The 24,365-nt window shown below is 35.5% G+C and overlaps 2 protein-coding genes across 4 annotated transcripts in view; both read right to left on the bottom strand.

Moving 5' to 3' along the window:
* The window catches only part of zzz3 (zinc finger, ZZ-type containing 3), a 31,452-nt gene extending 23,414 nt beyond the window's left edge, over nucleotides 1-8,038 (bottom strand). Inside the window, exon 1 of one of the 2 annotated variants that reach the window (XM_051914327.1) lies at nucleotides 7,872-8,038. The gene's annotated coding sequence lies outside the window, so the exon portion shown is untranslated. Of the gene's footprint in view, nucleotides 1-7,000; nucleotides 7,206-7,871 lie in introns of those variants that run through there. The other variant, XM_051914337.1, reaches the window with a different exon arrangement.
* A 1,306-nt stretch (nucleotides 8,039-9,344) lies between these two features.
* Nucleotides 9,345-24,365, bottom strand: part of usp33 (ubiquitin specific peptidase 33) — a 35,232-nt gene continuing 20,211 nt past the window's right edge. For both annotated transcript variants that reach the window (XM_051881846.1, XM_051881856.1), the window contains 13 exons: nucleotides 23,730-23,842; nucleotides 22,065-22,237; nucleotides 21,042-21,112; nucleotides 20,798-20,831; nucleotides 20,668-20,713; nucleotides 19,296-19,476; nucleotides 18,043-18,169; nucleotides 16,958-17,127; nucleotides 15,502-15,583; nucleotides 15,306-15,414; nucleotides 13,481-13,583; nucleotides 13,217-13,285; nucleotides 9,345-10,522 (listed from right to left, as the gene is read on the bottom strand). In XM_051881846.1, coding sequence (XP_051737806.1) covers nucleotides 10,365-10,522; nucleotides 13,217-13,285; nucleotides 13,481-13,583; nucleotides 15,306-15,414; nucleotides 15,502-15,583; nucleotides 16,958-17,127; nucleotides 18,043-18,169; nucleotides 19,296-19,476; nucleotides 20,668-20,713; nucleotides 20,798-20,831; nucleotides 21,042-21,112; nucleotides 22,065-22,237; nucleotides 23,730-23,842 — 1,436 coding nt within the window. In that variant the 3' untranslated portion in view covers nucleotides 9,345-10,364. The remainder of the gene's footprint in view (nucleotides 10,523-13,216; nucleotides 13,286-13,480; nucleotides 13,584-15,305; nucleotides 15,415-15,501; nucleotides 15,584-16,957; nucleotides 17,128-18,042; nucleotides 18,170-19,295; nucleotides 19,477-20,667; nucleotides 20,714-20,797; nucleotides 20,832-21,041; nucleotides 21,113-22,064; nucleotides 22,238-23,729; nucleotides 23,843-24,365) is intronic.

The following is a 24,365-nucleotide window of genomic DNA, read 5'->3' as shown; positions in this document are numbered from 1 at the left end:
ATTTGAATTCTGCACAAAATGCTATATTTTAAAGCGATATGGAGAAAATTAGGAGGAAACTGAGGCTTTACCGAGCTGTGATATAAATAAAATGCTATTGGGTATTTTTTTTAAAAAGGGGAGGAGCTGTTTGATATGTCCTGCCCTGTCTTCCAGTTTCAGTGGCAATTACATCAACACATTGAATAATGCTGCGCGTTCCAAGGCACTTCAGTGGGCCTTTAATGTGTGCAATTTCAAAGGAACATCTTTATCGTAAGTTCCTCTCTTGCTCTCACAATCTTTGGGTTCGGTAAAACAGAATCAAACATACACCAAAGGAAGAATAACAACCTACGGGCTGGCTATGATCTACTGTTACCTAATAGTCTATAAATATGTTTGATATTCAGATGTTATCTGAGAGTTTCCCACAAGCTATCAATCTACTTATCACACATGTGCTGGCTAGGCTTTCCCTAGTGCATTGCTAAAGCTGCAGATGTGAAGGGGGATGGTCTGTATTTAAGCTGCCTCTTATGTGAGCTATAAAAGTGCTTTCCAACAATGGCCACTCCAACACAAACCTTCATTCTTGAAAGACTGATCATGGGTATCTCAAATGAAGTAGTCAGTGCTCCACAGAAACCTTTTACCAGGGTCCAAAATTAACATTCATAAAGCACCAAAATATAAGTTGAACAAATTTACATGATGCAAGCTTAATTATAACAATCTGACTCTCACTGACAAGGTATACTTCCATTGTCCGTGTTCCGCTCGAGGTTTTGCAAAGTCTGAGTCATGTAATTTTCATCAGCAAGCACAGTCTGCTGATTTCTGCACACACATTTTTGTACTGACAATTTGACAACATTTCGTACTGTCAACAGTGCATGTGCAAATGATTTGAGTGCTTAAAAAGAAAGGTCCAAGCACCAAATGCATTCATCAACAGAGTATACTTTGAAAGGCTTGCACGCTCAACTATGCGAGACGGAGCGGAACGCGGGAAAACAAAGTATACCTGGGCCTTAAGTGTAGTTTTCCTCGGATTAAATTTTCCTTTTAAACATTTATCTATTTTTATTTTTATCCAAAAGTTTCCAAGTAATGAAATTTGTAAAGAGAAGCTCAAACGTGCTTGCTTGATGTGTGAGAACAAGCTGCATTGGTTCAAACCTCATTGGTTCTCGCAAGCACATTTGAGCTTCTGTTTACCATATTTAACGTGTTCTATGTATGTGCATTATTCAATGTTTATATATGAATAAATGCTTAAATCTGTTCATCAAACAAAGTAATGGATTACTTTTTCAATCTAATGAACTCAACACACTGAAGTTTTGGTGGAATGAACTTTCAATGGAGGGACAGAAATCTCTCAGGTTTCATTTACAATATCTTCAAAGATGATAAAATGTGTTTCAAAGATGAACAAAAGTTTTATGGGTTTGGACTATCTGGGTGAACTATCCCTTTAACTGTTTTAAATCTTCAATGATTATAATTTTTTTATTAGGGAAAAAAAAAAATAATAAAAAAAAAAAAAAAAAAAAAATTTACTGGTAAATTCTCTCAATTCACCAGCCATTGGCAGGCGTGGCAAAAAAGTTAATTTTGGAGCCCGGGTATGACTAATAAAGCAGTCAGTCTAAAGACCAGCGCTTACAGAACATGATAAATTGATATGGGACCAGTGAACTCCACAAAATCTGCAAGGTAGCAGCAAAAACACACCTCATTTCAGCTGGGGGCTTCACAGAACACTGAAGGGAGTGCTGGCTAGTACTATCGTCTGCATTACTCAATAATTAGTGTAGTACTAAAGTCAAATATAAGCTTAAAGTGTGAAAAATTAGATTACACCATATCAAATTTCTCAATTGCCTCCATTATGCTAAGGCCATGCAAGAAGATACGTCTAGTACATAGGCAGGGGGGAAAGGCCGTAATTTTAGATTTATTATAGCCAGAACACTGCCAAAAAGCCTGTCCTTGAAGGAGAAAACACAATTTCTGTAAAAACAGTGACACTGAAAAGAAACTGGTGTAGGATTTACTTTGAAACAATTTTCACTCTAAAATTGCTAGTAAAATTTGATCAAAGTAAAGTAACACATTAATATTTTGTAGAAAGACTGAAAAAGAATTTTCTTGGAAAGCAAACTCCAATAATCTTTTTTATTTACTACATAAAAAAAAAGAAAAGTTTACAGTGTAGATATTCCAAATTAAAAAGACCACACCAGCTCCTCCAGTCCACACAATCACTGCCATGTACAATTAGTGTGATCTGAATGACGAGAGAGAATAAGATTTTGCACTGCTGACATTAGTTTTGCTTGAGAAATGAGAGGCACCTGAGGAGAGTCTTACACGCACCCCTTATTCACACTCCACTGAAGCCTCCTGGTGAGTGTCTAATGTGATTTGACCATGCATATAAAAGACGAGACAGAAAACAGACAGATGGGGTGGTGTCAGGTCTGAATAAAAGCACTAAAATGGTTAGAAAACATCATTTTCCATTAGTACCCTTGTCAGTTTAACTACCAGATTCTATTTTGCTCTCTCTAGAAAGACTATAAAAGACCTGTTTCTGTACACAGCAAATCCAGACCAGTGGTTTCAGCTGGCACAAACACATACAGTCTAATAGATTTTTTATTTTTTTTGAAGAATGTTCATAGTCATTATGATCATAAAATGAGAGGGAAAAGCTCTTGCTCATGGAGGAGTCACTCACCAGTAATGTCATCATACACACTACAACCCTTCTGACATGACTCATTTGTGCATAATGAGGTTATCTGGGAACTCAAATATAGTAAGTGCAGGTTAGGCTGGCTCCTCCTGATATGCCTAATAAAGGAGTAAAACCCTAAATAACAGAGTATGATAAGTAATGTAACAGAGCACACTTCAAAGCATTTCGTTGTGTTAACATTAGAAAATTCACTAGTGGTTCTCAATCAGCAGGCCCCCAGCAAACTTCCAAGTGGGCCACAGAATGACTTAAAAATATAAGGATTAACTTAATTCAAATGCTCAACATACAAATCAAGATGTAAACTGAATTCATGCTTCTTGTTCCTTTCCCCTCCCCCTCAATAAATACTGGTTATAAACATACAGATTTAGAACTGTTTTAATACATTATATTTTCATTCTCTACTTTTATTTCTGTTTTTATTTTTATGCATGCTACATTTAATCTGCTGTAATTATTTTTATACATTTCTTTTTATGTAAAGCACTTTGAATTACCATTGTGTATAGGGCTGGGTATTGACAATTTTCATGATTTGATTCGATTTCTCTTCACATGCTTGCGATTCGATTCGATTCCGATTTTGATTCAATTCGATATCGATTATTTTGGATGTAGTATATCAGTTACAGTACATGGCAAATTTTCTAGAGGAAAAAAATCTCTCAACTAATGCTGTAAACTACACATTTGAGTCACATTTATTCAAACATGCATTAAATATTGAAGAACATTATAATGAATATGTAACGGTGCATAGCTATTATCAGAATGCTGCTTTCTAGAGTTCACTTTTCTAGCTGACTAATGAGTTTATGGTCACTGAATATGTTTTTCTGAGGTAAATGTGACGTTACGTGACACTGTTTACAAGCTGTTTTATTGACATCTTTCCGAGATAAAACACTGATTGAGCTATTACACAAGACATGATACGGATTTCGGTAAGTTGTACTGTATATTTTAACATACCTTCAGATGTTTAGTCATGTTTATTTCACGCTGTAACTGGTATTAAAGCGGAGGAGAGGATGTTCACATGCGCTCCGTGCTGCCGCTTTTCTTTAACTGAGGCGCTAAAGCTATCTGTTACGGCACATTAAACAGCGCCAAAACGGTATTTATTTTTTGAATCTCATAATAAGATGGATGTCAATTGAAATCTGAGACTTTGCTTTATATCAAAAGTAACAAAGCACAAAGATTATTGCAATTTATTGGATGGGAGGCGCGCTACATGTTCTGAATGTATGAAATGTGCTATATAAATAAACTTGCCTTGCCTAGTAAAATTTCACGGTTCTCGGTGGCAATTTCGGTAGCATAGCAAATTAATTAATTAATTAAATCAGTTTATTATTTACGATGATAATAATTATAAGTAAATGATACATAAAAACAGCATATAGCCTTTAAATGTTTACAAGTAAACATTGCTAATAAAAAGATCAACTGAAAAATTTGAAAAAAAAAAAAAATAAAAATACAATGAAGGACAAATAAATACACATTACATAGAACAAGTGGCACATCTATTAGTTTGCATTTGCACTCCAATACTTAAAGCACAACTATTTTGACATACAGTATCAGATTTTTTCATTTTAATGCAGCTGTAAATCCAGAAACTTTGCCTTGTACAGAGCAACAGGAAAACAATATTTTTATTCAAATTGTATATGGGTCTCCATAATCACTGAAGCTGCCAATAATTTAGGCTACATTCAGTGCCTGCTCACTGAGATCTACACTCCTGTGAAAACTCTCGCTATAAAAAAGCCACCTACACTGCACAGCGCTCAATAAATCTCTTATTTAAACATTGTAAATATAAACCTTTGACGCTCTTCACAGAGCGCTTACACAGATACACAGCCACCTATCAGCGGGTAGCGAATATACCCGGTACTCTGTACTGCAGAAATGCAGTATTGCAGAGTATTGTCACATTTTTTAAATTTCAGTACCAACTTCACTACCGACCGAAGTACCGGTACTTTTGACAACTGTACCCCTTTGTTATTATTTTTTTTTTTTTTAAGCTTTTACTTGAAAAAGCTGGTTGCCAACAAATGGCTAAATGGGACTACAGAAGTCGTCTGGCTCATTAAAAATCATCAAACCACTACTTTCAGGGAAAATGTTTTTTAAATAAAGACTAAAAACAGTTGTCAGAAGCTTAGAGGTGGTAATGCTGAAGTCTTGCAACTGTGGCATAGTTCATTTATAGCCTACGTCTAGCCTTTTACTTCTGGCGATGGTATTTAGGCTTCAAAATTCATAAAAGTTGTGTTCATTTGTGAAGATTATCATGAACAAAATGTGTAAGAATCAAACTTTTGATGGTCACAGAGCTTATTTTCTCCAAAAATCCAAAAGCAAATCCTTTTGGGTTTTTGTCGAGGGAACCGGGGTGATGCCAACTTCCAGATTGACCTACAAAAATACGTCATCAATGCAGCACTCTACATGGGGGAGCCTTTGAATATTGTGTTGGACAATATGATCAACTGCAACGTGGCAGGTTTATATATGTGGAGGCCGAATTGAAATTTATAAAAGTCACTGGTCACTATATGTTTGTGTGTTTGAAACATGAGGATGACTAAATAATAAATTGAGTCCCTTCAAACAGCACTTTCAGGCAAAACTTATAAAACTCTTCTGAATAAAATCAGCTAATTACAAATGGAGATCTCAGTTCTGACCTTGCTTGGTTTAAACAGAACCAGACTCCCTGGATTACAGGCAGCATTAGTTAACACTAAAGATGCACTGAAGAAATCACTCAGACCACAGCAGCCCATCTGTGCAGCGGATCTTATTGTTCTTATGACAGCCATTGGAGACGCTTCATGTCGTCTGGCATTGTCCAAATACAAAACTGAACAGTTAAAAGTAGAAAGAGTAGGTCACGCATTATGTATTCATCCTCATATTGTTCCAAACCAGCTGTTCATCTTTTTAGTAGGACACCATACAAGCATCATCATATTATACAACTTGTGCACTATATTCCAAATCTTCTTGGTTTGGACTTAAATTTAAGTCTGTTTTAAACTGCTCTACCTGTCTATGACACATCAATGACTTCAATGCTGGCACGGCACATAAATGCACAATTTTTGAATATGTACATGATTGTGAAGGAGATTTAAGGTCTTAACTCTTTAGTGAACTTAAAATTCAGTCTGTTCATCTTTATAAGAATTGGAAAATACTGCACAAAGCATATGGACTAGTTTTATTTATTCTTTTTTGGAGCTTGACAGTTGTGTCTCTGAACTGTCACTGTGTGGGCTAAAAAAAAAAAAAAAAAAAAAAGTTTTGGTGAAAAATAACAACATATAGGTTTTGAACAAAATGAGGGTGATATTTTTGGATTTCTTTATTACTTTAATATCATTATAAGTGAGTCAAGCACATGGACATTAGCTAAAATTGTACTGTAACTCAGTAAGATACAGGTATGTATTATGCGTCAAGCATAAAGAACTGTACATGGAAATACATTGCAATTCAATTTATGAATAATTCAAATTCGCATTTTTAGGGCTGCAACAACTAATTGATAAAGATCAATAACGTGAAGGATGTGAAATAACAATTTAGGAAAGAATGTATTCAAATCAATTATTATTATTATTATTTTTATTAAAATTATTACTTTTTCCGATTAAATGAATAACCAACAGATTAGAATCGAGACATTTTTTCGTACATCACACCTTGCCTAAACAAGAACACACACTACCTCAGTCATTGACAGGTGACAACAGAAACTCAAAGAGCTGGAACATCCCAGAGGAGTGAGATAAACGCCAACTGCCCTCAAACTTACTCACAGTTTTTATAGACATGAAATATGCGGCTGTCATTCTGCTCGCGCTCTGCGCCGCACGCGTCAAGAATTTGAAACTTCCTGAATAATCTTTCAGCTCGCGCGCGTGGCGAAGAACTTTAAATTGACACGTGCTCGCCAATGAACTATCACAAAACACCCCAGCTCAGTCCAAATGACAACGCAGAGAAAAGCACTCGCCCTCTGTGCAGCTCAGCATGTTTTCTAAATTGCTCGTCGCAGTGGTTTCAGAGAACCCAGTTTGGCTCAGTGACTAAAAATTGATAAAACCCTCATTTAAAACCTGTTCTCAGAATGAGATGTTTTCCTCAGAAACGGGTTTGCCTTCATAAACCGGACACGCTAACAAACAGTGACTTAAGCACTACTGTAGATTATTAACTCACCATTATTTATCTAGAACAGCCGTAAGAAGAACACATTATCTCCTTCAACTGCTTTTAACGGGCCTCTCCGGCAACACCGCATCCGCGGCTCGGCATGATGTGCCGCCTGGCTGTGCCTCCCAAAGCCCTGTGCAAGTTTCTCCAGTTCTGCTGATTTCTGAGCGGATCTCAACTCCTGAATTAGTCTTTAATGCAGCACGTTTACTTCATGCACTTAATAAAATATTTTTTAAAAACATGATTTTTAGACATAACTAACCGTTTAACTGAACAAAACAAATGTGTCCGCAGGGTTTTATTAGCTCACCTGCTAACTACTGCATTCACAGGAAGCACAATTACTTTCATTTTGCGCTATAAATAATAAAACACATTTATCGTGTAAACGGCCACGCAACAGCGAGAACAAACAATTCAGATTTTTTTTCCACAACTCATCCACTAATTAGCATTTTGGCTAGGAGCGCTAATGAAGATAATACACACTTTAGCATGCTAATGCTAACGAATTTGGCGCACCCTTTCTAACGCACATTCAAAACACTTGTTAACGAACGGAAAATGTGTTATTTCCCCGTGTCATATAAACGCAACCCACAGAGCAGATGATTAAATGACTTTTGAGGACAAAAGGCCTAAATGTTGAAGCTAACAGGCTAGCGTGTAACAGTGCATAGGAGCGGGGGCAGCGTGCACATACACAACTGATCAGCCGCAACAACTTTGCCCATCAAATCCGCTCGAACTGCTACAATCGGAGCGGTTCCTGCACCAGAGTCTGCTTTAACTTCTAGATAAACTCAGGGAATTGGACTTGAGTGACGGATAATTCAATGTAAAAGGGTTTATGAAGCTACAGAATTACACTTACCTCACTTCCGCAAATCGTTTGCTGCACATTCGGCAGCCGCCATGTTTTTTTTCTCTTTCGGTGCTGCTGTGAATGTGAATCCCACAATCCCGCTCACTGCGATACTGTACAGGACAGCAGCCGCGGCCCACACGCTTGCTGCTTTCATAATGACCGGCTCTCAAGAGCTCTGCTGTCAGCACCGATCTTACCGACCATTTCAGCCTGATGATGAGCAGCATATTGTACTGAAGAATGCACTATTCCTATATGTTATTGATCTGTCTACGAGGGAAAATAATGGCTAGATTGCACCAATGCTATTTAGGGCTCAGTAAACTACTTTAATTTCATGTCTGGCTGATGTCAATGAATTAAGTTCACAGTCAAAAGAATGCCTTGACCTGTAATATTTTTAAAGCATTTTCTACAAAGGGATTTTCGAAGTCCTAGTGCTTGGAGGTCCATGGAAATGTTTAGAGAAAATTACTGAATATATATATATATATATATATATATATATATATATATATATATATATATATATATATATATATAATCAAAAACCCTTCTGAATAAAATAAACAATAAATGAGTAAACAAATTATACATTTAAAATTACAGCAATAAGAATAGAGAAAATGAAATAATGTAACTTAATAGAAACTTCAGGAGCCCCTAAAAGGACATGGTGATGGAAAAAAATATGAGATGGGAGGCAAAAATATATTTCAATGCTTTTGCGTCCCTCCAAGAAACTTAGCGTTCCCTTGCCAAACTTTTTTTGCGAGCGAATGCAAAATTTCTTTGGGAAATGCAAACATTTGCAAGAGAATGAAAAAGGAGGGGCTCCATAGTACCTAAATATTTTCCAAATAATATTTACATATTTGTTTTTTTTTTTTTGTTTTTGTTTTTTAATTCAAAGAATTACATAGATGCCTTTTATACTTTAGAATAAGGGTCCCTCACACAAAGACCATATTTGGGGGTCTGTATCTAAAATATTTAAAACTCCTGTACAATATTGTGTGAATCATGCAAAACCTGCCAAAACAAGGTTATATGTCTCCCCAAAACCAACAGAAGAAAATAAGAAATTATCATGAATTTTTATTTTCTTTAAAATAAAGCATGAAAATCTAATTCTCCTTACTGTAATGAAAACAACGAAACGGTGAGTTACTACAACATATTTCAGTAACGAGAATCATGAGATTAATGGGAATTCAGAAAACCGCACAAATAAAACATCTAAATGCATTGTGAACTTTGCCACAAATGTGCTTAACTGTCATGAAAACAATGTCACAATTCCAAAAAAAAGTCCTAAACAGGCTTTATTTTCTTTATGCATAATAATCATTTATTATTTTTTCTTTGATTTTGGGGTGAAATACTACCCAGACAGGTTTTGTGAAATTTATCCATTCACATAGCAAATTAATTCATATTAATTTCTCACATTTCAGCTCATACGAATGATGACAGATATTGACAGCATAAGTTTTGGGTTTAATAGTAGCCACTCAGATACAGCTTTCATCTCTGCGGACAATTAATATTGAAAAACATCACATCCTTCTATACATTAAATAATGCCTTGAATGTACATGTGCGGCAGCAGGATTTAATTGATCTTATTTTTGTCCTTTCACATAGCATTTTTAAACAAGACAGCCATTGATGTGTTCAAATGTGCGCCTTATTGTTTGCATCTCCATGCAACCCACTGGGCACAGCTATGCAACACAAATAAAAACGAGGAATTGATTTTCTTGCCAGCATAATGTGCCACATCATTCCTATTAGCGTGCATTCTGCTTTGATTTAGCTTGTCAAATCATTTTCAAACAAAGAAAACATCCATGAATGCCAGAATAATCATACCCCTCTGGAATAAATAACATTTAGTGCAGGAACATGTGTTCTTTAAGTACTATTACATTCAAATACATATCGAACATCAGAGCTGAAGCATGCACCTTTTGAATCTACAGTACAGTGCAAAACAAAAAAAAAAAAATGTTCTTTCCTGAGACTACGTAGCATTTTAGTATCCCTTCATACCCAAAACATGAAGTTTTCATCCACTAAGACAACATATTCTTTCATTTTCTTAAGTGAGGCAGTACCTCAAAAATATGTACAGATGCAATGGAATTTTTCGGTGTACACAAATTATGGTCTATTTGGTTTGGGTGAAGCAAAATCTGTCATGAATGCAGCTGCACACAGAAATCAAATGCATTAATGGACTGTGAAAATGTGTCTTAAGTCTAATTGGTTTCTAGTGTCAAGAGGATGTGGATATGCACGATATATACAAATTTAAAGCACACCGGAGGATGTTTAATCCATCCGTCTGCTATAAAGAACAGTCATAAAGGGTATAGAGAGTGTGTATGATGAGGTGAAGCTGTAAGGTCCTTTGCTAGAATCCTTGAAAACAAAAGTGAAGTGCAAAATAAGTGTTTGTCGGTCCCCTTGCGGCCCAGCAGCATCTCAGCACAACTACACAGAGCGCGTCTCCACTTCGATCTTTTCCTCTGCTTGAGAACTCTCTGACTCCTGATGGTTGACGCTGGGCCGCACGGTCACCACCGGCCCTCCTCCGTGGATGGAATGGAGGAAGTTCCAGGTCTCTTCTGATATCTGACCTGAATCGGCACCTGTTAAACCATAAAATAAGCATCACTTTTTTTTTCTTTTTTTTTTGAGCAAAGGTGTTTAGTACTTGACACAAGTAAAGTAAGCACACTATTGTAGGGCTGCACGAATAATCATATTTTAATCGTGATCACAATTTAAATTTTAATTCATTAATTGGTGTTAGTTCACTCAAAAATGAAGATTCTGTAAACAGTTACTCACCCTCATGTCGTTCCAAACCCATAAGTCTTTCATTCATCTTCGAAACACAAATGAGAGATTTCTGTCCCTCCATTTTAAGTCTATTCATCCAAAATTCTGATGGTTCAAAACATTCATAAAGAGTTCGTAAAAGAAATCCATATCAATCTAATGGTTTAATGCAAGTCTTCTTAAGAGACATGATCGCTTAATCTGATGTACATGGAGCACACTAATTTGGTAACATTTTACAATCTCTCTATGAATGTTTTGAACTGTAGAGTACTGTGTGAACAGACTTTCAATGCAGGGACAGAAATCTCTCAGATTTCATTAAAAAATATCTTACGGGTCTTACAGGTTTGGAACGACATGAGAGTGAGTAAATGATGACAGAATTTAGATTTTTGGGTGAACTAACCCTTTAAGCATAATAGTTTTAACTACTGGTTTACTGGTTATTTATCCAGATTTTTTTTTTTTCCCCTCATTTCACATTTCTGTTATCTTGCATTTGTAACGAGTGTTTATGCTTGGGGTTGCCAGATTGGGGTTAATTCCTCCAATCAGAGCTCGGACACATTTTCTGGCTAGAGCTGTGAAATATAATAGTTTTTACGATACATTGTGATGCTGATATGAACGACTCTGCATCGATGCATAAAAAGAAAAGAATCGCTTTTTAAAAAAAAAAAAAATTATATAGGCCTATCATACATGTAAATAAAGTACCCTTATTATATTTTAATAAAAAAAAAAGTTGTGCACGCCCTTTGGAAGGAAAGCCTATTTTGATTTTGGTTCACACGAAAAGAATATGCATGAATGAGAAAAAAGTGCAGGACGTGTTAAAAAGAGTATAGGCCACGAAAAAGATCTCAATGCATTACTTGCACTTATTGAAACACACCCTAAACACAGTCGATTATGTCTTAGTGTGTAACATATTAGATCTGTACATTAGGTCTTAATATAATAAACCTGCTGCTGTCTGTCATTAATGTTAGTCAAACAACAAAAGAGGGAATTACTCACTGCTCTTGACTGAACCACTTTTGTAGCTAATAATTTATTTGTAATTAATATACTAAAGATTATGCAGTGATTATTTTTACATTGATTATCCAATTTCTTATTCGCTTCAGAATCGTCAAAAATCGATTCCAATTCTGGAATCAGATACTTGAGTTCAGGAATCGCATACTTATTATAAAATTAAAAAAAAAAAAGATTCCACTTATTGATTCCTGTGTGCGCATTTTAATGTGGTTTTAAACCATTCAAGCACAAGAAGACACAAAAGAGAACTAAATTCAGCACTCACACACCGTTTTCTGTGCTGGGCAATTCCAGAGCGCACGCACAAAAAGCCACCTCTCATATAGTGCACAAATACTGAATTGAGTTCTCTTTCGCGTCTTCTTGTGCTTGAATGTACAACGCATGCAAAATGCATGTGTAACAGTATATTGGATCCATGGAATCAGTCTTAAAGTGACAGCACCTGCTGCTGTCTGTGTCATTACTATTAATCAAAGAACAAAAGAAAAAAGAAAATCACTCACGTCTCTTGACTGAATAAATTTTGAAACTTTAATAAGGACTAATCTATATTTTATTTATAAAAAGAAAACTATGCCATGTTATTTTACATTTGATTTCAATTTCTGAACTTATATATTTAAACTGTATTTGTGCTATTTCTAAATTACTGACTGTATACTTGTCTTTAATAATGTTTCAAATTTATATTAGTAAATCTAGTTTATTAGTTAGTTGTTCTTTAGGCTTTAGTTGTTCATGGTATTCAGCTGCAACAGAAGGTTTTGTAAAAAGACTAAATATGTAAATATGTAAAAAGAATAAATATGTTTGATATCTAAATGTTTGACTTCATATCGGAATCAAAACTGGGAATTGATAAGAATCGTAATCGATAAGCAGAATCAGAACCGCAAAAATTCCAACAATACCCAACCCTAGAGTTAAGCGACCTCCATTGTGATATTCTGCTCAAATGAAAGTGTAATACAGTCACACTGTGTTTCTTTACAAGGCCACTTGCTATTGTGGTTGCTGAATAAAAGCACTTAACACAACCTTTGTGTCTTTTTGATGTTTTAACAAAAAAGCTTTTGAGAGAAGCTTCCTAAGGTTTTGTACCGAGTATGTTAATGTTTATGATAAATAAGGCAATAAGGCATATGAATTCACATTCTTTTTAAAATGTGAAAAGAAATGTGTCAAATGAGAGCAATCGTGATTAATAATCGCAATCATAACTTTTTAATCAAAATAATCGTGATTATCAGTTTAATCATTATCGTTTTTGTTTCTTCTGAGAGTCACAAAAGATATTCTGAAGAATGTTGAGGTCCAAACAACTTTGGACAGCATTGTATGTTTCACAAAAGAAAGTCAAACAGGTTTGGAATGATTGTCATACTGAGGAAGTAAATGGGATATAAATGCCATTTCATGATTACTTAAAAGATCCTGTTTGTAAACATTACCTGGCTTTAATGTGATGTGTCCATTTTTATTTACAGCAATCTTGGAGTTATCAATTGGCCCTGGTGGATCTGAAAGACACAGGACTATCCATCATCAGAAACACACCAAATATCCCAACCAAAAGTGAAATGTGACCAAAAGCTATAATGAAGTTCTTCAAGAATTCCTTATTGATCAATAACCACAGAACATGATGCTAATATTCAGTTTCAAACTTTCAGATACTTTAGAAGTATCAGCAGCAGGGATGAGAAATGACTTACCAATGTCCTTGCCTTTGACAAAACCTTCCCATTCCCGGAACCACTGCATGCTGATACAGTATATCACCACAGGAGACTCCTCCTCCTGAAATGCCTTATTGAGCTACATGAAGGACAGAAGAGAGAGGGAAAGAGAAGAAAGCACATGAGACCATGAGATGTAGAAAAGAAAGAATCCATTACCTGAGCGTTTGTTCGTGAAATATCACGTTATTGTTCAACTGCTGTTAAACAGTAACAGGATAAACTGAGACAGAAGCTCTGTAAGCTACTTTGCTGTCTATGGCTTACATAAGTAACTGCTTTCTATAGGGCCGTTTTGCATGTTTGCATTCTACTCCACTGCTTTTCTATGCGAACATGCATTAGACCTAGACTTTCGCGCCAACCTTAATCAAACTCACCTGCCTATAACTTTATAGCAATCCTGAAGACCTTGATTTTGTTCAGGTGTGTTTGATTAAGGTTGAACGCTGCAGGAAAGCAGACCTCGAGGGCCAGAGTTAAAGGGTTAGTTCACCCAAAAATGAAATTTCTATCATTAAATACTCACACTCATGTCGTTCCAAACCCGTAAGACCTTCGTTCATCTTTGGAATACAAATTAAGATGTTTTTGATGAAATCCAAAAGGTTTTTTTATCGTCAATAGAAAACAATGAAATTACCACATTCAAGGTCCAGAAAAATAGTAAAAACATCATTAAAATAGTCAACATGACTACAGTGGTTCAACCCTAATGTTATGAAGCGACGAGAATACTTTTTGTGCGCAAAAACAAAACAAAAATAACGACTTTATTCAACAAATTCATCTCTACTCTGTCAGACTCGTACACAGTTGACGCATTGAACACAGTTCAACACTTCCGTGTTTACGTCCGAACGCTGGCTCAGTATTGGCCGGCTCCTGTGTCAGCATCACACACATGCGTTGTGCTTGCTCACGTGACCAGCATCGGCCAATACTGAGCCAGCGTTCGGACGTAGAACCTGGAAGCGCTGAACGTAAATAGCATAGGAGATTGACAGGGGAGAGACGAATTTGTTGAATAAAGTCGTTATTTTTGTTTTGTTTTTGCGCACAAAAAGTATTCTCGTCACTTCATAACATTAAGGTTGAACCACTGTAGTCACGCTGACTATTTTAACGATGCTTTTACTACTTTTCTAGACCTTGAATGTGGTAATTTCATTGCTTTCTATTGAGGATTAAAAAAAAACCTCTTGGGTTTCATTAAAAAAAATCTTAATTTGTGTTCTGAAGGTCTTACGGGTGTGGAACGACATGAGGGTGAGTAATTAATGACAGAAATTTCATTTTTGGGTGAACTAACTCTTTAAGAACCCCTGCACTAGACAGCTTTGACCATTGTGCTCATGTCTCACACACGCCTCAAACAGATGGAGCTAAGGGTGTAATAATTCACATTTTCTCGATGCATTGATTACAAATCCCGCCGATACATAATTGCGTATGACAGATTAACCAATGATCAAAATAATCAGCCCTAATCGGCTTAGCGTGTCGGATAGAATTTTAATATTGGTGCATCGCTAAACAAAAGTCCACATTATCTTTCCTTTGGCCTCCTTTGTTGAGTGTCTCTGGCTGAAATCAAGTACTTTTGTTCTCATGCATTAATAATGACTACCACTTTGGAGGAGAGCGGTGGGGGTCACACTTCTGATCTCAGGCTGAGAGGGAGGTGTTGGGGTCGTGGGCGTGTTCACAGATAACAGTCCAGGCGTTAGATTAACTGAAAAGGCCAGACACTCTTCACTGTACATGTCCCTTTAATCTACATTGACACTGTGGCTCCTACCCGAACAAACATGTCCAGCTCATTCTTGCGGCGTTTCTCCAGCTTCTCGATCTCAGTCTGGCAGGTGTGGCAGACATACAAGTGATTGACAGCGGGGCCGCCTCCGTACCTAAACAAAAGCATGCCGGCAATTAGCATTTAATAACAACTTGAACTTCTGTAGGAAGTCAAAAAAAGAGCAGTGACAAATGCATACCTGCTATACAGATGATCCCATACACTTTGAGGAAGCATCATAACAAGATCATCAATGGACGTGGCTTTATTTGGAGGAATACCTGTTGGAGAAGAAGAAAAACAAGAAGTCTCATTAATTTTTTTTCTACTCGTATGACCAAAAAAAAGGGTATCTCTCCTCTAAAAGTCAACACGAAACTGCATTCAAGAAGATTTATAAATAATTCATCTCCTCTATCAGATCTTTTCCTTTAAATTTATTTGAATCATTTCAAACAAATCAGATCAAGGGGAGGAAAAGGCCTTTGAAATGCTTTCTGAAGAGATTCGTATCTATTCGTTGAGCTTATACTGCACTCTCATGTTTAGTAGAGTAAAAAGGAGAGGAGAAAAGAGGAAAAACAAACATAATCAGTGAAAATGATGTGGTGGCACGATGCTGGTAGAATCTGTAATTATATCTGGTGTATAAAAAAAAATTTACAATGGGAAAAGTAGGAAAAGCCCAGATCTTAAAGGGGTCATGACATGGATTTTTAAAAATTATTTTAGTATGTTCCTTGAGGTTCACTTATAATGTTAATAGGTTTTTTTTTGTTTTTGTTTTTTTTTGCACAAAAAAACCCCAAAAAAACAACAACAACAACAAAAAAACATATGCAGACACACACATATATATATATATATATATATATATATTATATTATATTATATTTATTGGGGTAATAAACCTTGAATTGAAATACAATAAAATAAACATACAAATGAAATAAAGAGAAAAAATAAGGTTTTCAGGTAGGTCTAACAGTACTAGGAACACTACAGAAATTGAATAAATCTAATATTTCATTGTATAAATTAAATACAGATTAATTCTTCTTGTCATCTTTTGTTGTCTGATTAACATTAATGACACAGACAGCAGCAGGAATATTAGACCGCTGTCACTTTAAGAGCTAATGCACAGATCCAATATACTGATACACATGCGTTTTCTTTTTCAACCGTTTACATTCACTTAAGACATCACTGACAGTGTTTATAATTGAGTACTCGCCAAGAGGGGCATTTTGAGATAATTTTGTGCGTTTCTGACTGTTCAAGTGCTAAAGCACTCAGTTTGGTACTCGCAAGCTGATTGAGAGGCGGATTTGTGTGTGTCCGCCCTGGGTATGAGTGCACAGAAAACATCTCTCAGAGAGCATGCGAGAACTATTAAATGTACTGCTGAATGCTTTAAAATTGCTTGAATGTTTAAATTGACAAGTTGTCATATGATAAACTTTAGTAATGATGCAACACTGGCAGATTAGGCAAGTAAAGATTCTGTCCCAAAATGCGAGCTAAAGTCTTGCATCATAGCAGGCAGAAAATTTGCAGCTTGTTTTAATGGTACAAAGACTTCTTATATGTCAAAAGATAAAGGCAAATTTGATTTCTCATGTTATGAGCCTTTTAATAAGAGTGGTCCTCACCTCCATGGGCACACAGGAAGTCATGGTTTGAGATGGGTCCTGGCTCAGCAAAGGTTTTGAACTTGTTCAGCCACTGGCGGGAGATGTAGAACTGCAGGAGGCTTGGCTCCATCATGTTGAGCAGACTGGTCACCTTCCGCCTCTCCTTCTGAGACTCGTCGTTACTCTTCCTGTTACACACACACACACACGAATTACATCAGCGCCATTTAGCAACTGTCAACACACACACAATTCACCATAGCACAGAGATTTACAGTCAAACTCAAGGCCATTTGTCCTGCTCAACACAACCTTGAGCTTTTCTGCCTAAAAGACAGCTGTAGATTAAAATATTGTCTGTTCATCACAAAACCATGAAATACTGGAAAAAGAATCAATAAACTGATAATTAACAGGATACTAAGCAGAATCACATTATTTAGTTTTAACACATTCTATTTAGTAAGTAATGCAAACTAAATTTTAAAATAAAGCAACATTTAAAAAATAAATAAATAAAATTTAGATTATTAGCCACTTTGCATGTTCTCATTCATTGCCATTAAATGTTAATAGGTTGTATAGGTCAGGGGTTTTCAAGCTTTTAGATGCAACGGTAGCCCAAATACGATGATCCGCATACAAAGGACCCCCCATCGTAAAATTTAAAAGGAATCTATATAGTTTGTATGTACGTACGTACTTGCTTACTTTTGTACTCATTTGCTCACTGATTAATCTGATATACTAGATATTACTCTGTTACTTATTCAAATTCAATTCAATTGAATAAGCTTATTAATAATAAACGTACTGTGATGTGATGGGGTTGAAATAATGTAGTTCTGAAATATGACGGGGGTTAGTAGCATTATGGTTAGGGCTGATTAATAAATAAAAGCTGTAACCACATAATTAGGATTGAGGATAATAGTTTAAAAAGTGAACAAGTGAAGAAAAAAATCTTTTTTTGTCTATTAATCTGAATATTGGCGGCCAGATTTGAGAAAATATTTTTAACCTTTTAAAAATGAGAATAAAAATAAATAAATAAATAAAATCAAGGCTTGGGCTTTATATGTTTGTGTAGTGTAGGTTCTTACTTGTAAAAGAGCACATATGCCTCCGCATTTTGAACACAGGACTCAGACACCTCAGTAACGCTCTGGTCATCGAACTCGTACCACTGCTGGTTCAGTTCATTCCGACAATAGGCAATATAGTGACCACCTTGAACAAAACAAAAAGCAAATTAAATATATTAGTCCTGTCAGAGCCGTAGCCTGGAGATTAGCTGACATGAACTGACACACTGAGCTGTGGTGCTCATGTATGCACTGCTAGTTTGAATCAGACTGGTGATATTTCCTGATCCTATTGTCCCCTCTTTGCCTCACCGTTTCCTCGTTTTCTGGATGAAAGAGTGTCTTCCGAGTGTCGCACAGCAATAAGCAATAAGGATGTGATCTAAAAATTGTGGGTTTGATTTCTGCCTGGTACAACTTTATAAAAGTGATGTTGTGTCACTTTATATATGGTGACAATTTGCTTCCTTTAAGCATTGTACTAATCTTTCTTCCTCATTGATTAGAAATGTTTTTTGTTTGTATTTTTTTTTTTTTCATTCTGTGTTTATTCTCATCTGTACTTCTGAACCTATCTTTTCTTACATGTACATTCTATTTTGCTGTTTTTGCTCTTCTGGCTCTGCACTGCTGTTGCTGCCCATTCGGAACTTAGCCCTGTATCGCTGCTTGCAGCTATATTTTCTCTATTATTGAATCAATATAAAGGCTAGAATACACTACACAACTCTTATAATCTGAATAGATTTTACTAGGCATCATACACTTGTCGACTTTGTAATTGATTACAGAGAGTCGCCCAGACTGCAAATCAGGGCAAAAATCTAGGCAAAAGTCATGTAATGTATTCCAGTTTTAAATGAACACAACTTTCACCACCTGAAACCACTAATATCTCACAATTCTGACATTTTCTCGAATTCTAAACTCAATCTAAACTCATAATTGCGAGAAAAAAGTGTGAACTGTGCGTTATAAACTCTGAATTTTGAGAAATAAAGTCAGAATTACATGAAAGACACTCACAATTGCAAGAAAAAAGTTTTTTTTTTTTTTATAAACTCACAATTTGCAAATTACATGAACAACTCACAATTGCCTATTTTTATTATTTTTCTTTTTATTCCATGGTGGAAACAAGCCTCCCTAATTTATAAATAATAATAATAATAATAATATGAATAATAAAAATGAATATTACTTTGTATAACTGCTGTAAATGACAATAATATTTTTATGACCATCTCCCTCGTCGAAAAGCTCTGACTTACTGCTGGCAGTGCCGTGGTGACAGATGACTGACAGCAGGTCGTAGGTGGTGGTCTGGGCGGAGCTGTCCTTGGCCAGGAAGGGCTGCATTTCGAGGCCTTCCAAAGGGAAGGACACATGAGTGCCGATTTTGGTGGAGAACATAAGTTCATGTCTGAAGCGCTTGAGGTGAATGCACAAAATCTGTTGGGGAGACAGAAAAGAGAATTTTAACAAAGCAGGAAAGTCTGTTGTCAGTTTCCTACAATAAAAACAGCAAGAATGTACCATACCTGTTCATATAAAAATATAACTACCTGGGCAATTTTTACAGTAGTGTTGTAGTCAAGACCACCTAAACCGAGACCAAGTCAAGACCAAGACCAGTGTGTGTTGAGATCAAGACAAGACCAAGACTTTGAGGGGTTGAGACCAAGACAAGACCAAGACCAGACCAGCACTCCTCAAATTCATCTGAAAGATCCATATCTACTGCCTGAGAAATGTAGAAATGTAGCAGCACTCTTGCGGATATTACTTAATTACACCATGTTATAATATATATATAAAAAAAGCACTCATTGAAGTACTGTTTTGCAATCATATCTTGGATTTTTGTTGGCATTTGTATTAATTTTGGTGACATTTTTGACACAATCCCCTGTTAATTTTTGACCTGGCACAACAGTAAGAAAATAAATCAAACTAGAAATAAGTTATTGATTGCATTTGAAGCAGGAAGATTTACATCCAACCACGTAAACGATGTAACAAATAAATCAGACAATGTGTCTGTAATTTAGTGAAGTCCTCACAGTTGTGGTCTTGACCGGTCTTGAAATAAAATCCCGAGTCCTCTTAGTCTGAGACCGAGACAAGACCGAATACAAACGAGGTCAAGGTCGAGACCGAGACAAGACCAAGACCTTCAAAAAATGGTCTCGAGGCCGGTCTCGCATACTACAACACTATTTTACAGCATGACTGTTTAGTACTAGCAGTTCAGGGTTTCCATCATGGTCCAGCAATGGCCATTCAACAGATGTACTGAACAATCATCAGATCTAATGAAGATGGCTGCTCTTGCCATTACAGATCCCTGAGCATATTTACCAGATGGCAGCAGATATTGTGGGTTAAAGGCATCCTTAGACTCTCTCCAAACATAAATCCACTGGATGTAGGAAACAGATGACTCAGACCTTATTTCCCATTACATTACTATTATTTCTCAAGGGTCCAGATTTTTCAGGCAGCCTTGATATAAGGCCAAGACCTAGTGGACTTCATCTGTGGTGTGTTTGCTATTCTGTGTTTGTTTTTTCAAGCTCTGGATTTAAATAATATGGTGCCTGAACCTGTATAGTAACCATAATAGCGCATCTGTTCGCTTACCTCTGGCAAACTCTGAACTTTGCAGAATTTGACCCCATTCCGTAACCTGAAACAACCAGAGAGTCAGTATTAACTCTTTAATTTCTGCAACCATCACATTCAAGAAGATCGACAACAAGTTCATACTCACTTTTTGCATTTTTCACAGCTGTACATGTTGTCTCCTGAAAAAAAAAAAAAAAAAAAACCCAAACAAACAGTCAGACAGTAAGTAAAGTAAATTGCACCACTGATGTGCTAAATATGAACAAAGTTCTATAAAGTGAAAGATTGCCATATTTATCTTCTTTATTTTAGATTTCAGACTCAAAACAGCAGCTATTGGTTAGTTTGGGCAACATTTCAGCTTTAAGAGAGAGAGAGAAATGTCAAACCTTTTAGTTCATCCCTGGCAAAAAAGGCAGCCAGACAGTCCTGCAGCGTGACCACAGGCCCCCAGAACCAACTAAAATCAATGAACAAAAATAAACAATTAGGGTCAATCATTTAAAATGAACAGGTTAAGTCATTTTCCTTGGTCAACAATGTTATACATGTTTATATACTTGCAAATGAATGAATGGTATTTTATGGACAAAAAGACTGAAGCCAGCACCCAATATACACTTGTGAAAAATAAGTGTGCTTAATTGTATTTAATGTGCATTTGTAGTGTACATCAAATATTAAAAATATATATAAAAACTTTACTTGCAGATAATATAATATAAATGAAATAAAAGGCCACTTTAGTGTTCTTAAAGAGAGTACACTTTCATGAATGTTTAAGTACACACTTCAGTACACTTTTAAAAAGAGCACTTTGTAATGTAAAATGAAAAGTTTTACATTAAAGTACTTTGTAAATTATTGTTTTAATAATCTTTTGTCATGCTTTAAAGTACACTTATTTTGATGTGTTGACTAAAGCATACTACACTAAAGCACGTAAAGTATTTTATTAAAATTATAATTGTTTTTAATGTGTTATTCGATATTACTTTTAAAGTTAATACATTTTTCATTGACTAAATTGCAACTTCATTACAAATGTGTTATTACAAATATGTTTAAATACATGACATACATGTTAAATCATCAATGCAGTACATTCAGCAGTAAACTTTAACCAAATTTCAATAGAAGACAATAGAGGTAATTATGAAACTATATATAAAGATGCAATTAAGTCCAACTTAAGTGGGTAAAAAAAACACTTAAGTTTAACTAATTGCATTTAATACAATGTAAATATATATATGATTTATACATTTTTACTTTTAATTAACATTCAGTTCACACTATACCCATAAGAAGTGCTGTTTTTAAAAGTATTCTAAAGTGTACTTTTTTTTTTTTTTTTTTCTTCCCACAAGGCTACACCAGTCCCTCACATAAGATAAATGTGCGCACAATACCTCTTGATATATTCCATGACGAAAGCAATCCAGCCTTGAGGGGCATAGGCTTCTCCACAGGAACCAGCCTTGACAAGAGCCGTCTGGTGGGAGGAAGAGTGCAGCTTGGCAAGGTCCTCTTTCCCTGGGATGGGCAAAGAGATGTCCTGGAAGTTCTCCAAAGTCACCGAAACCTAATACATAAGGGGCAAGTAAAAGAGCAGCCTAATTTAAAATGCTAATCTGTAACTGCAACTACTGACAGGAACAAAAGCTATTAAAACAACCGTGATGAAAATAGCTCTATTGTATAAAAAAAATGTCATCATGATGTCAAGCTTTGTCCAATTTCCTCTCTTATCACTGATCATTTTTCATATGCAAGCGGTGTTGATTTAATTAACAAAATTACTGATGTTGGAGATTGAACTACTTAAGATGAATGAGCTGAAAACTGCTAAACTCAACTGAACCATTTTGCTTAATGGGATAATTAGTACTCAGACATCTCCTGAACATATTAATATGAGATTAATCAGCTATATCCACAACATAAATGTAATATTACTCGCATCTGCACAGACAATGAAGTGAATACTAAAAAATGTTGATAATTTTTTCAAATGATCAAAAAAAAAAAAAAATTCAAATTATTTTGAACATCATCAAAAAAAAAAAAAAAAAAAAAAAAATTATATTATATTATATTATATATATATATATATATATATATATATTTATTCGACACTATCGTTCAAAAGTTTGTGGGTAAGTCTCTTATGCTCCCCAAAGCTGCATTTATTTGATCAAAAATACAGTAAAACAGTAGTACTGTTATTATTTTAATTTAATTTTAATTTAATTGTTAATATATTACAATTCAAAATAACCTTTCTATTTAATATATTTAAAAATATAATTTAATCCTGTGATGACAAAGCTGAATTTTCAGCATCATTACTCCAGTATTCAGTGTCACGTGATCCTTCAGAAATCATTCTAATATGCTGATTTGCTGCTCAATAAACATTTCTTATTATTATCAATGTTGAAAACAGTTGTGTTGCTTAATATTTTTGTGGGAACTGATTTATTTATTTATTTATTTATTTATTTTTTCAGGATTCTTTGGTGAATAGAAAGTTCAAAAGAGCAGCATTATTTGAAATAGAAAGCTTTTGTAACATTAAATTGATCAAAAGAGATAGTAAAGGCATTTTTAACGTGTCCTTGATGAATAAAAATATTAAATTTCTTATCTGATGTGTTTAAGGTTTCTTAAGACTCCAAGAATAGTTTGCTTTAATGGTAGCATATTCATACACTACACTTGCTACAAAATTACATTACACTTATATTTACACAATATTTACGCAAAATTCTTAGAGTTTTCTGACAATATACAATGTAAGTTTCTGTTTATCAGCCATGCGGGCCCAAAACTCAAGACCTTGGTTTTTCTAGTGTCACACTAATGATAAAGTCATGCTAAATTAAAGCGTAGCAGCTAATCTGCAGGAACTCCATATATCAGTCTATCACAAGTACTTAGTCCTCTGTTATTTTTAAAATGCCTTTCTCTGCTAACTGACGAATCAAATGCTTGTGTTCACTTTTTAAAAAAAATAAAAAATAAAACAGGTTGTTTGGGTGCATGTTTGGGAGAAAAAAAAACAGGTCACTCACCCGGTCACAGGTCAGACACTGAACTGAGCTGACAATGGTGCCGTCGAAAACTTCAGAGATGATGCTGCGATATTTCCTCTGCCGCTTGCTCTTAGGTGGGGTGAACGAGGGTACTGTCAAAACAACATACCACAACCATTTAGGATCAATGTCAAATCTGTTTCAGTTCAGGTTATGGAATTAAGCTAACAGCAATAAAAATGATACATTTAACCACCTACTCTCTGCCTACTAACATGTAAACGCTAGCACGCTAGCCAGACGGGATTTAAACTTTGTAGACTAAAGCCCCAAGTTTGGAAAAATGCACCAAGCACAATGTTCTCTCACCATTCCTGACTGTGTGGTATTGCGGCTATCAGAGCAAAAACGAAAGCTAATGCTCTCCGTATGTTTTTCCGTCATCTCCGGGCGCATTCATATGTAAATTGCACAAGCTTATTTTGTCCATTAGATCGAAAGTTCTGAAAAACCCATACATTTACCCACCCATAGACCCTCCCCTCAAAGAAATCAGGACAGAAGTGGTTGAAAGTGGACAAAAGAGATGGTTTAATATACCAGGTGGAAACGGGTATGTGTCTACCTCGTCCACTTGTGATCCGATCGACCAAATCGCATCTTAATACCAGGTGG

The sequence above is a fragment of the Ctenopharyngodon idella genome, chromosome 2, assembly GCF_019924925.1.
Source record: "Ctenopharyngodon idella isolate HZGC_01 chromosome 2, HZGC01, whole genome shotgun sequence".
Taxonomy (NCBI): domain Eukaryota; kingdom Metazoa; phylum Chordata; class Actinopteri; order Cypriniformes; family Xenocyprididae; genus Ctenopharyngodon; species Ctenopharyngodon idella.
The sequence above is the reverse complement of the archived record's forward strand: the minus strand, read 5'-3'. Positions and strand labels throughout refer to the sequence as shown.